The sequence below is a fragment of the Xiphophorus couchianus genome, chromosome 19 (assembly GCF_001444195.1).
Source record: "Xiphophorus couchianus chromosome 19, X_couchianus-1.0, whole genome shotgun sequence".
Classification (NCBI taxonomy): Eukaryota; Metazoa; Chordata; class Actinopteri; order Cyprinodontiformes; family Poeciliidae; genus Xiphophorus; species Xiphophorus couchianus.
This window is the reverse complement of record NC_040246.1, coordinates 24,246,957-24,259,193: the sequence shown is the minus strand read 5'-3', so window position 1 is coordinate 24,259,193 and position 12,237 is coordinate 24,246,957. Positions and strand designations below refer to the sequence as shown.

Below are 12,237 nucleotides of genomic sequence, written 5' to 3'. Positions count from 1 at the left end.
AGAGGTTGATCAGGTCCGTTTGGAGCTCAGACATTCGGTCCACAGGTTCTGGTTCTGACTCCATCAGGAAATAAAACCTCCATTTTTCAGACATGAAAATAAAATGTTCAGATATTCTAACATTCATTCCTCCCCAGTTGAAATATTTATTTCTGTTCAAAACATTCAGAACCTCCATCTACCAAACTTCTTCCCTCCACTCAGCTTTCCACAGTCATGCTGGGATCCCGCTTCTCCAGCAGTGACCCGCAGTCAGTCGTAGTTTCCCAGAATCCAACCAGAACCGAACATTTCTGGAGTAAAGTCCTGTTTTCTGGGTTTGACATCAGAATCACATCAAAATGGATGCAGTTCAGTTCTCATGGTGATCGCCACGGCACCAGAAGACCAGTTGACGTATCGATACGTTGAGGTTTCTGACCAGCAGAGGAATCGGTTCTGATCCAAACGCCGCTCCACTCTCCATCAACACCAACAGCTCCTCCCCTACAGCGGGACGAAGACCCGCCGCCGCAGCTGCCGCATCAGCAGCCGCAGCCGCTTCCTGTTGGCCAGGCGCCGCGCCGCTTCGTGCCGCAGCAGCAGCTGCTCCGCCTGCAGGAGGCGCTCTAAAGCCGGGGGGGCTGCAGGCGGCCCTCGGGCCCCCGTCTGCAGCCGGGGACGCCACACCTGACGGATGGAGGGAACAGAGAAGACAGGAGACCTGCAGGCCGGATTGTCCTCTGACCTCTGACCTCGGAGACTCTCGGTTTCCTGGAGAGGAGGAAAAGTTGTTCTCCATGATTCCAGTTAATAAAGGAATAAAGTATTCACACCGTGATAACTGAGTCTCTAACATGACTGAGGATGACCTTTAACCTCAGCAACATGAGCGACCCGTTAAGCACCTGGTCAGTTCCGCTTGCAGCCACCAGGGGGGGGCTCTGGCTGATTTTCTACACTTTGATTATTAGGAGAAAACAAGGAAAGCTGAAGACAATTTTTGTACCACAGTAATCTTAAAATACTCAAAATGGATGAAGAAACTCATACAATATTTTCAGAGCAATATTTCAGATTTTCATGAATAAATCCAATCAAAAATAAAAACAGATTAATTCATTTTATCTGGGTTTACATATGTCTAAGTATACACACCCACACACTGATATGCGTTAGCCTCAATTTACATTAGAGCTAACTTTCACTCATATTTCTACATCTTGTGAAAATGACCTCCTTATATTTCCTTTTAAATTGTATTAAATTTTGACTTTGCTTTAACTCCTCATTTAACTTGTTCCACATTTTTACCCCATGAATTGAGATACAAAAACTCTTCTTTTGTTCATAAACTATGAATCTTTAAGTTTGAGTTTCAGTTTTATCTCATAAAAACATGTTATGTCTGAGATCAGGCAGCAGTTTATTAGATGCCTTAAACATAATTTGAGCAATTTTAAATTCCACCAGATCTTCAACTTTAACAATTCTACATTTTAAGAAAACGGCTTTGTGTTCCCATAATAACCAAGATTATTTATGATTCTAAAGTTTCTGTCAGACACTCAGTGGATGTAAAAACTTTTGTAATTAATTCCCCAAACCTCTGAACAATATGTTAAATATGGCAAAATCAGAGAGTTAAATAGAATATGAAGTGGTTTATTATTCAGAACATATCTAGCTTTGGCCAGGACTTAGTTTATTCTGTAAATGTTTAATATGAGATTTCCAACTGATTCTGTCATCTATCATTACACCCAGAAACTTATTAACATAAACCCTTTCTAGAGGTTTAAGGTGATCCCAACCTTGACCCTTGACCCAGGCTGCAGAGTTCAGCCCATTAATGGCAGCATTTAAAGCAACAGGCAGTAAAGAGTGGCAGGACAGACTAGACTATTGTCCATGTCTGTCCGGGTCCTATCAGTGTTGAGCTGCGGACTTGGATCTTCTGAGGGTCAGCTGCTTCCTGCCTGCTTCCTGCACACTTGCTCAAGCCTGTCATGATAACAAATTTTGCTGAGCGATTAATTGCCTCAAAAATTATTGCGATAAACGATAATATTGTTTGAAGACCTTTTTACACTGATTTAATGGAAATGACGTAATAATGCATGTGATTTCCTGTCAAAGATAGATACACTTTATTTTCAAAATAATATTTAACACTGGAACTGATAAACAAAATAAATAAAACAACCAAAAACAAAATGGATTCTCAGTCTCCATTAACAAAAAATGTACTTGAATAAAGACTAAACAACATAAAGCCAAAGTGTAAATAAATACTGCATTCAACCAAAAGAGTGCAGATTATGAAGTCTGTATATTATGTTGCCCTTCAGTAATAATTAGATTTAAATAGAGAAAATGAGCACATCGACTACCTGATGCAATAGTTCACACTACATGATTTTTGCTCCTATTTTTCCCCTTACAACAATCTTAAAACGTTGGTCTTTCTAAGATTGTGTGGTGTGTTACGGTAGATCGTCGTTGCCGCTCCGATCTAAATCAGGGTTTTTCCCCGACTGGGATGTTAACGCAGCCTGTTGAATGTGACAGGTAGCCAATCAGAAAGCGAGGATTCTCCTCTGTGTTTTCTGAGGGGAAATTATGTCGGGGAATCCCAAACAGCTGACACATCCTGAAGTCCAGCGGACATTGGAGATGATATGTGGAAACAACATTAATGTTTCTTCAACATGCAAAGAATATAGAAATGACAAGAGGAGGAGTTGGAGCGAAATTGCTACTGCAGTTGATAAACCCGGTAACTTTTCAGCTGTTCTTCGTTAACGTGACGTAAATAGTTTATAATGATTGTCATTCGGTCAGGACTTTACACTGACACTAGCCACATGCACTGCAGGTAGATTGTAGTAAAGCATTGATGAATGCCTGGTTTTAAAATTAGTTCACTGAACTTGTAGCCATTATTTTGTGCCCATTGTTGGACACCACATGGCAGGACCGAACCCGATCGAACCTTTATACCTAGGATCTCTGTCGGCTAATGTGTGGTCTGTTAGGTTTTGAAAATGGGCGACAATCGGCTGACAGCTGTAAGATCGTGTAGTGTGCACTGGGCTTCACACTAAGGAAATGAGGTCAGAGGTCAGTGGAGAGCACCGGAGTTGAGCCTTTTTTCATTCAGTGTCATTAACAGAAAGAGAAAAAGGTCAGAAGAGACGATAAAGCCGATAATTAAACACTGGCTGTCTACTTCCTGCTGTCTGGAAGGTTCTGGTTGTGTTGGTTTGTAACGAGTTGATTACCAGATTTCTACAGCAGAAACTGCAAGGGCTGAAAACTGGGTGTTGACACTTTAACGCTGTGTACCTGCGTGATGGGCAATCTCATCAGCAACTGCTCCAACTGGGCAGGCCCCTGGTTGCCATGGTGACACATCCCCAGTCCCCTTAAGGACGTGGCGGCGTGGGGACCGGCGTGACGACGGTCTGCCACGCTGTCCTGCAGAGACACAGACCTGATGAGTTGAGCAGCAGAACCCGGGTTCCAGTACCGAGTGGAACCAACCCACCATCCAGGTCCAGAAGACGTCCTCGACCCGTCTCCAACTCAGGTACGCCTCCAGGACGTCACAGAGCTGCTGGATGCACACGCTGTCCTGCAACAGGAAGAAGGAGGAGTAAGGAGTCCAACTTTCTGTCTGCTTCTTACCCGGAACCAGAACCGGCCGACAAGACAGAAGGTGCAACAATCACCACAGACACCAACACATCCGACCCACATCAGTTCAGGTACCAACGGTTCTGATGAGGCACCCAGGAAGCCAGCAGCAGCGCTCTGGCTCCTAACCCAGTTCTAACCACTCCAGCCAGAACCGCTGGGAGGAAACCAGGTGCCTCCTGGGGAAGGAACCCTAATCATGCCATTGTGGCGTGATTAGGGATCTCACCCCCACAGAACTGGTACCAGTCCAGTTTCAGCCTCTACTCATGGATCTTGACCCAAACCATGAAGGAGAGTCTGGGACAGAACCAGAGGAGACTGCTATGGTTCCCAAGCAGCAGAACCAGAAGCAGGTCCAAACACACAGTTCTGACACAGAAACATTATTTCCTTCCTTTAATTTATCACCAGGCTGAAATTGCACTTTAGATCAGCGGAGCTCAAGTCCAGTCCTGGAGAATTCCCATCCTGCAGCTTTCAGATGCTTCCCTGCTCCAACACACTGGATCAAATGAATGACTTGTTACCAGGCCTGTTCAGAGCTGACCCCGGTCTGCTGGAGTAAGGATCCAGTGGCTCTTGAGGCCTGGACTTGAGCTCTCCTGCTTTAGATGCTTTAAACAAACCTCTGTCAGCGCCGCAGAGCTTTGGCCAGCAGGGGGAGCCGGAGAGCAAACCTGGCTGGTGGAAAGTACCTGAGGAAGAAATAGTGAAGTTATAGCTCACCTGTTGTTCAAAACTACTTATTGATTTTCTGACTAATATTCAGCTGCCTCTCCATCATGGCGGCAGCAGTTCCCTGCTCCACCCGCCTCGCCTGCTGGTGTTGGTCAGACGGCCCAACAGGGGGCGCCGGTGTACGGCCGCTGTGGCTACTATCCAGAGTGGGAATTATGCGCTTTGCTAGTGCGAGCCCTTTAGCATTCTCCATGAAGGAGAGCCTGGTTTCTCCCACACGGACCCGCCCGGTCCTGTTCCTGCTGACGGTTCTGGTCCAGCGTATGAAGCCCTACATGCAGTTCTTCAGAACATCAGATCCATAACCAGGATTTTAGTCCAGAAACACGGACCTACAGAGCAGAACCTCCAGGTTCTGGTCAGGTTCTGCTCTGTAGGTACGCTGCAGCAGAGATGGTACGGCTCCCCACCGGTTCTCATGCCATTCACACACCTGTCCACTAGGCGGCACATTAGGCGAAACATCAAAATGGCCGTCAGTCCAGTTCTGTAAGAGTTGGTTGCAACGCCTTAAACTTTTGGCCAAAATCCGACAGAAGTTATTGTTACTTCCTGTCCAGTGGCGAATGATTGGCGAATGATTGGCATTTGAACACATCATGTGGATACTATGGATTAATGGACACAGCACAGCCTGAAGCAGTCACCCAATAACCTTCACTGTGTCCTCTGAGTGGGCGGGGCTTAAATGATGTCATCAAACTACTACACACAGAGGGACAGTGCCCCCCAGAGGACATGTGTCTCCTTACGTCGTGCAGCGCTCGCGTCCGTCCTCCCGCGGTGGACAGCAGCGTCCGTCCCTGGTGCCTCAGACGTCCCATCAGCCACTGCAGCGTCCTCAGCGAGACGCTGTCCGGCCCGGCGGGTTTTAAAGTTCTGGTTCTGGTCGTTGCCGGGCCGGTGTCCAACAGCGTGCGGTCCAGCTCGGCGACCTGACCCGCCAGCAGCTTCTCCAGAACCCCCTGGGCCAGCAGCCAGCCCAGCGCCAGCAGCGGGTTGGAACCGGAGCCACCGGACCCTCCTGATGTCAAGTCGCCATGGTAACCGCTCTGCCAAAGGCCTACCGCCACCAGCTCCCTGTTCCCTGGAGGGAAACAGAATCGGGTCAGGGCCGGTCCAAACGGACTTCCAGTTACATCCGAGACCCGACCCAGTTCCGACTCGGTTTTGACCCAGTTCTGACCTTGCAATAAGGATGAAGAGCAGACTGACCTCCCGTCGACTGGCAGATGGTCTCAGAGGAAATGACCCCTGACCTCTGAAGGATGTTGGAGAGCAGCAGCCAGAAGGAATCCTGCAGGAAAACAAGCAGCAGGTCCAGTTATCAGAACCAGTCAAAGCCCGATGATATGAAGAGAGCAGTCAGTGTAATATCCCAGTATTATTATTATTGTTGTTAATTATTATAGTTATTATTACTGCCAATAATTCAGCAGAAATTTCTTCATCTTGAGTTTAGAAACTGATTGTTATTTTAAACATTTTTATTAAGCATGAAGGAAATGTGAAGCAGATGCACATGAAGAGCTGCTGGTGTTCCTCAGGCTCAGAACAGGGTCAGAACCAGGTCAGAACCAGGTCAGAATGAGGTCAGAACCGGGTCAGAACTGGGTCAGAACCATTTCTGACCCGGTTCTGACCTGGTTCTCACCCGGTTCTGACCCGGGTCAGAACCGGGTCTGACCCGGAATTGTCAGAACCGGGTCAGAACAGTTCTGACCCAGTTCTGAAATGGGTCAGAACTGGGTCCCTGTTTGTTCTGCATTGACGAGACAAAAGGGGTAGCAGAGTTTGCACCTTCAAATTTAAAGTGGCTGAGGGGGAAACGATAACCTGATCAACTAATGCTTGAGCTTAATCAATTATCAGTAATTGATTACTGACACTCCAATCAGGTATTTTGCAGCCGATTCCAGTCACACGAGGGCCGATCATTGCTGTACATTTTTCATTTTAAATATAAATCCTACTACACTGCTCAAAAAAATAAAGGGAACACTCAAATACCACATCCTAGATCTGAATGAAAGAAATATTCTCATTGAATACTTTGTTCTGTACAAAGTTGAATGTGCTGACAACAAAATCACACAAAAATCATCAATGGAAATCAAATTTATTAACCAATGGAGGCCTGGATTTGGAGCCACACACAAAATTAAAGTGAAATAACACTACACGCTGATCCAACTTTAATGTAATGTCCTTAAAACAAGTCAAAATGAGGCTCAGTATTGTGTGTGGCCTCCACGTGTCTGTGTGACCTCCCTACAACGCCTGGGCATGCTCCTGATGAGGTGGCGGATGGTCTCCTGAGGGATCTCCTCCCAGACCTGGACTAAAGCATCCGCCAACTCCTGGACAGTCTGTGGTGCAACGTGACGTTGGTGGATGGAGCGAGACATGATGTCCCAGATGTGCTCAATCGGATTCAGGTCTGGGGAACGGGCTGGCCAGTCCATAGCTTCAATGCCTTCATCTTGCAGGAACTGCTGACACACTCCAGCCACATGAGGTCTAGCATTGTCCTGCATTAGGAGGAACCCAGGGCCAACCGCACCAGCATATGGTCTCACAAGGGGTCTGAGGATCTCATCTCGGTACCTAATGGCAGTCAGGCTACCTCTGGTGAGCACATGGAGGGCTGTGCGGCCCTCCAAAGAAATGCCACCCCACACCACTACTGACCCACTGCCAAACCGGTCATGCTGAAGGATGTTGCAGGCAGCAGACCGCTCTCCACGGCGTCTCCAGACTCTGTCACGTCTGTCACATGTGCTCAGTGTGAACCTGCTTTCATCTGTGAAGAGCACAAGGCGCCAGTGGCGAATTTGCCAATCCTGGTGTTCTCTGGCAAATGCCAAGCGTCCTGCACGGTGTTGGGCTGTGAGCACAACCCCCATCTGTGGACGTCGGGCCCTCATACCATCCTCATGGAGTCGGTTTCTAACAGTTTGTGCAGACACATGCACATTTGTGGCCTGCTGGAGGTCATTTTGCAGGGCTCTGGCAGTGCTCCTCCTGTTCCTTCTTGCACAAAGGCAGAGGTAGCGGTCCTGCTGCTGGGTTGTTGCCCTCCTACGGCCTCCTCCACGTCTCCTGGTGTACTGGCCTGTCTCCTGGTAGCACCTCCAGCCTCTGGACACTACGCTGACAGACACAGCAAACCTTCTTGCCACAGCTCGCATTGACCTGAGTGAAGTTGGCCCCCCCACCTTCTTCAAATTAGACAAAATTGGTGTCAATCAACTCGGCTACGTTTGTGCTGGTTTGTGCAGCAAAAATTTTCGTTTGTGCCGCTATCATTTTAAAGATATAAAGAAATGTTTTTAGAGGTCATCAAAGGTCAACCAGCCCTCTTAATATCTTTAAAATGATAGCTGCACAAATGAAAATCTTTGCTGCACAAACCAGCACAAATGTAGCCGAGTTGATTGACACCCATTTCGTCTAATTTGAAGAAGGTGGGGGGGCCAACTTCACTCAGGTCTCGCATTGATGTGCCATCCTGGATGAGCTGCACTACCTGAGCCACTTGTGTGGGTTGTGGAGTCCGTCTCATGCTACCACGAGTGTGAAAGCACCACCAACATTCAAAACTGACCAAAACATCAGCCAGACAGCATAGTACTGAGAAGTGGTCTGTGGTCCCAACTGCAGAACCACTCCTTTATTGAGTGTGTCTTGCTAATTGCCAATAATTTCCACCTGTTGTCTATTCCATTTGCACAACAGCAGGTGAAATTGATTGTCAATCAGTGTTGCTTCCTAAGTGCACAGTTTGATTTCACAGAAGTTTGATTTACTTGGAGTTATATTGTGTTGTTTAAGTGTTCCCTTTATTTTTTGAGCAGTGTATGTGATCTGGCAAAATGGAAAAATGATCCAGTAATAAATTCAACTAATTTAGACATAAAACATGCAAAATACTTGCAGACTAAAAACAGCAGCTATTCAGTGAAAAGGACTGAAAAACCTGCAATCAGTAAAATAATATTTAACATTAAGACTCTCAGCCATAAATTATTCATGAGTCAAATAAATCTCACAACACAGAGATCAAATAATGTCAAGAAGAAAAGGAAACATGTGTTAAAGTCAAAAGCATCAAAATAAATAATCCTGAGTTAGTGAATCAAAACTTCCTGATAGCATGGCTAGCTGAGTAATACTGGTTCTGATTGGTTGGTTCTGACCGAGTTCAGTAATTCTACAGCATGCCTGGAGGAGGCAGAGATCGATCGATTATTTATCAGAGATTATCTGTCTTATGTTAGGATATAGCGAAAGTTTTACTAATATGTAAAATCAGTTTCAGTTCCCTGCTGCAGCTCAGCAGCTGCTCGCTGTGACAGTTCTGTGAAATATCACCACCAGTAGCGGCGGTCCAACAGCGGGAGCAGAACCAGCGTCTCACTCCGCAGCTCCAAGACTTGAGTTATTGTTGGGGTTATTTGCTTAGCTTTGTGACCGTGTTGGTAGCTGTGCTGCTCTACCTGCTGACTGATCGCTCCAGACGTCTTTTTCCTCCTGACTGAGCCTGGGTGTAGCCATACTCCGCTTAGTGCTGGTTTCTCCATAGCAACACGCAAACGTTCCCGTTCACTCTGAGCGTTAAAGTTTGCCACCACATCGCTTGGGGTTTGTTGCTGCGCGCCTGGGCAGCGAGAAGGAAAGAGGAGACCAGCTGCAGGCTGAGAAGTGAGATACGGCTGATCGGTTTTGGTGATCGGCGATCACCGATCACACACTTTTTCACAGAAATCTGCCGATTATGATCTGTGGCCGATCGATCGGCACAGCTCTAGAATTATCAATGTCGTGACCATTGACTATTACTAATAATGATTTCCAGGCATATTGTCAATTTAATCTGCATTGATGTGACAATTATTTCCCAGATGAAAGCTGAATTAATCACCCAACAATTATTCCTTTGTGTTTCATTTATTGAAACATGTAAACTAACCGCCATCGATCCTGAAATGATTTAATCAGCTCTAATAATAATTATTAATATTTATGCCACTAACATTATTCCCACCACGATGAGCTAAAATCACCATGATGGGTTTATTATTATGTAACATTGATCAGGCTGATAACCAAGAGCACCTGCTTTTACGGTATTATATCAATAACATTACCGTATTTTCCGCACTATAAGGCTCACCTTCAATGAATGGCCCATTTTAAAACTTTTTTCATATATAAGGCTCATAGAATAGCCGCTACAGTAGAGGCTGCGGTTACGTTATGCATCCACTAGATGGAGCTGCGCTAAAGGGAATGTCAACAAAATAGTCAGATAGGTCAGTCAAACTTTATTCATAGATTACAAACCAGCGTCCTGAAAACTCCCTTCATTCCCAAAATGAATAAAAAGCTGTTTTATTATTTTCCTGAGGTAAAGTCAGTGACGTGGTATTTTTGTGACACAGTTTATCTTTTAACAACAGCAAGGTGTAACATATAGTGGAGGGGAACTTTTCCTCGATTCAATAAACATGTAGAAAACAGTCTGATGCTGTTACGGTAAATCAAATCACAATATAGATCCACTTCCACTATAACCATTGATTGGTTCCTGTTAAATTCTCTGCTGCTGCTCTGTTCCCGTGTTTCTACTGCATCACTGATCGCCTGGAGCTTAAACTCTGCGTCATAAGCGTGTCTCTTAATAGGAGCCATTTTGGGGTCTTTACACAAAACCCAGCCTGCACCGCGCGCTTCTTCTTCTACGGGGGAAAATAAAGTCGGCAGCTGCTTACCGTAGTTGCCAGACCTGTTGTGGCTCAATATTGGGCCATATATAAGGCGCAGTGGGTTATAAGGCGCACTGTCGGCTTTTGAGAAAATTGAAGGCTTTTAGGTGCGCCTTATAGTGCGGAAAATACGGTACATTATTTAATTTATACAACCGAATAAAACATTATTTTATCATTTTTACCCCCCAATAAGTTCAAACCCGACCTGTTGACCTTTGCCCCATGTCTTCCTTCTCACAACCTGCTTTCCTGTCAGTGAAATGAAAAGCTGCTTGACCTCTGACCTGAGCTCATAACTAGTTTGCCATGTTGGAGGGATGATGGCAATAAATGTGACGCAACAGAGAATCAGAAAACATACCAATGCTCTTTCAGCCGATATGAATCGTCTTCTCATGAAACGATTCAGCTGGCTGGAGGAAAGACATCCACTGACTTCAAGGAAGCCATCACGGCCACTGCAGCCTACACCACATTAATGGCAGCTCTGGGCTCCCGTACAGCCCAATGCCTCCAGCTGCAGCTGAGCATGCTCCTAGGAAGTGGTCTGTCTGGACCTGAGCCGGTTCTGTCTGGACCTGACCCGGTTCTGTTGTTCTGGAGGACTTCTCCACTGTCTTTGCTGTCGTCTCAGGATACACAGGGTCTGCAGATAAGTTGCAGGTAAGCTGTGGTTGTCGTAGCAACAAGGAGAAGAAACAGGGGCAGAGGGCCCTGGCTCAAGCACCTGGTCCGGTTCCCTCGGTGAGCCGGTGCTTTGTCCTTGAAACACTTGCTGTTTGGTGTATCAAGTCTTTTCAAGTCCAAGTCAAGTCCAAAGTCTTATTTTATGATGTCTAAAGTTAGTAAATTAGTGAGTCAAGTCTGAGTCACATGACTCAAGTCGTGATAAGCTCTTTGATAAAAAAATTAACTCGATTCTTTGCTCAGGAATCCTTCTAGAGCCGGAAACTTGTTTAATCTGACAAGGATCTAGAAACGATGCAGATGAAGGAAGTCAGATTTTGAAATGAAATAACTTTCTGAAATTTTAACTTAAAGTCATGACCTTGGTTTAGTGTTTGTCTAAACTGTTTCCTGTTTTGCATTAATAGCTTGCCATACTACGTTCCGTAAATGTTGGCCCTGTAGGGCTTCCATAGTTTCTGGGCATCAGGTTATTTACAATGTCTATCTTTTACTGTCTTCACGGCGCTGCAATAAACATGTTCCTGTATTATTAGCAGGTACCAGCCGAACCGAGCGGAACCACAAACAAAACCGTGTTGAGCCCACCTCGGGTCCTCCTCCAAACTTGGCCCGTCGGAAAGCGTCCGGCGCGGGGACAGGATCCACACCGAGCCCCGCCAGCAGCCGGCAGAGAGCTCCGATCACCCGCCTCACTTCCACACTTCCAGCCGCCTTGCTGCGCTCCATTTCGGCCTCGGAATCCACGGAAACACGGGGCCGGACCCACAGACACTACAGGCTCCGCGGAGCATCAGAACCGTTTTGAGTTCTTCTTCTTCTTCTTCTTCTTTTCCTTTTTTATGGCAGTTGGCAAACAACTTTTAGATGTGCATTACCGCCATCTACTGGAATGGAGTGTGGATCGGGACGCTAACTATATACACCCCCCTCAAAACAAAACAAAACAAAACAATAAAATAAAAAAAATAAAAAATAATAATAATAATAAAATAACAACACTTAAATCTTTTCTATCAATTTTGTTTTCTTAAGGTAATTAATTAAATAACTTATATCTTTAGAATTAGAAATTTTTCCCAATATATCTTGTAAATTTAACTGTAATTTATTTTCTTGTAACCGGCTAACTAATTTCCTTCTCTCAACAGAATATTTGGTACAGAACAACAAAACATGTTTTACTGTCTCTTCTTGACCACAAAAATCACAACTTCCAGTTCGATGTTTTCCTATTTTAAATAAATTACTGTTTAACCTTGTATATCCAAAATGCAACCTAGATAGAACTGTTTCCTCTTTTCTATTTTGTCCCGTTCTCCTCATTGCACCAACTTTTCTTTGAATACTGTACATCCAT

General features: G+C 45.5%; 1 protein-coding gene across 2 annotated transcripts; it reads right to left on the bottom strand.

The window, feature by feature from the left end:
* Positions 1 to 125: 125 nt before the first annotated feature.
* tedc1 (tubulin epsilon and delta complex 1) lies at positions 126 to 11,702 on the bottom strand. 2 transcript variants are annotated; one of them, XM_028001266.1, is made up of 7 exons: positions 11,466 to 11,702; positions 5,635 to 5,716; positions 5,172 to 5,506; positions 4,308 to 4,376; positions 3,530 to 3,616; positions 3,328 to 3,459; positions 126 to 753 (listed from the first exon to the last, which is right to left on the bottom strand). In XM_028001266.1, exons 1-7 carry the CDS (start codon positions 11,604 to 11,606, stop codon positions 487 to 489), a joined length of 1,113 nt encoding a protein of 370 aa, XP_027857067.1. In that variant the 5' UTR covers positions 11,607 to 11,702; the 3' UTR covers positions 126 to 486. The 2 variants fall into 2 exon arrangements, with proteins under 2 accessions (XP_027857067.1, XP_027857068.1); XM_028001267.1 differs by lacking the exon at positions 11,466 to 11,702 and adding an exon at positions 8,919 to 9,595.
* Positions 11,703 to 12,237: the final 535 nt, after the last annotated feature.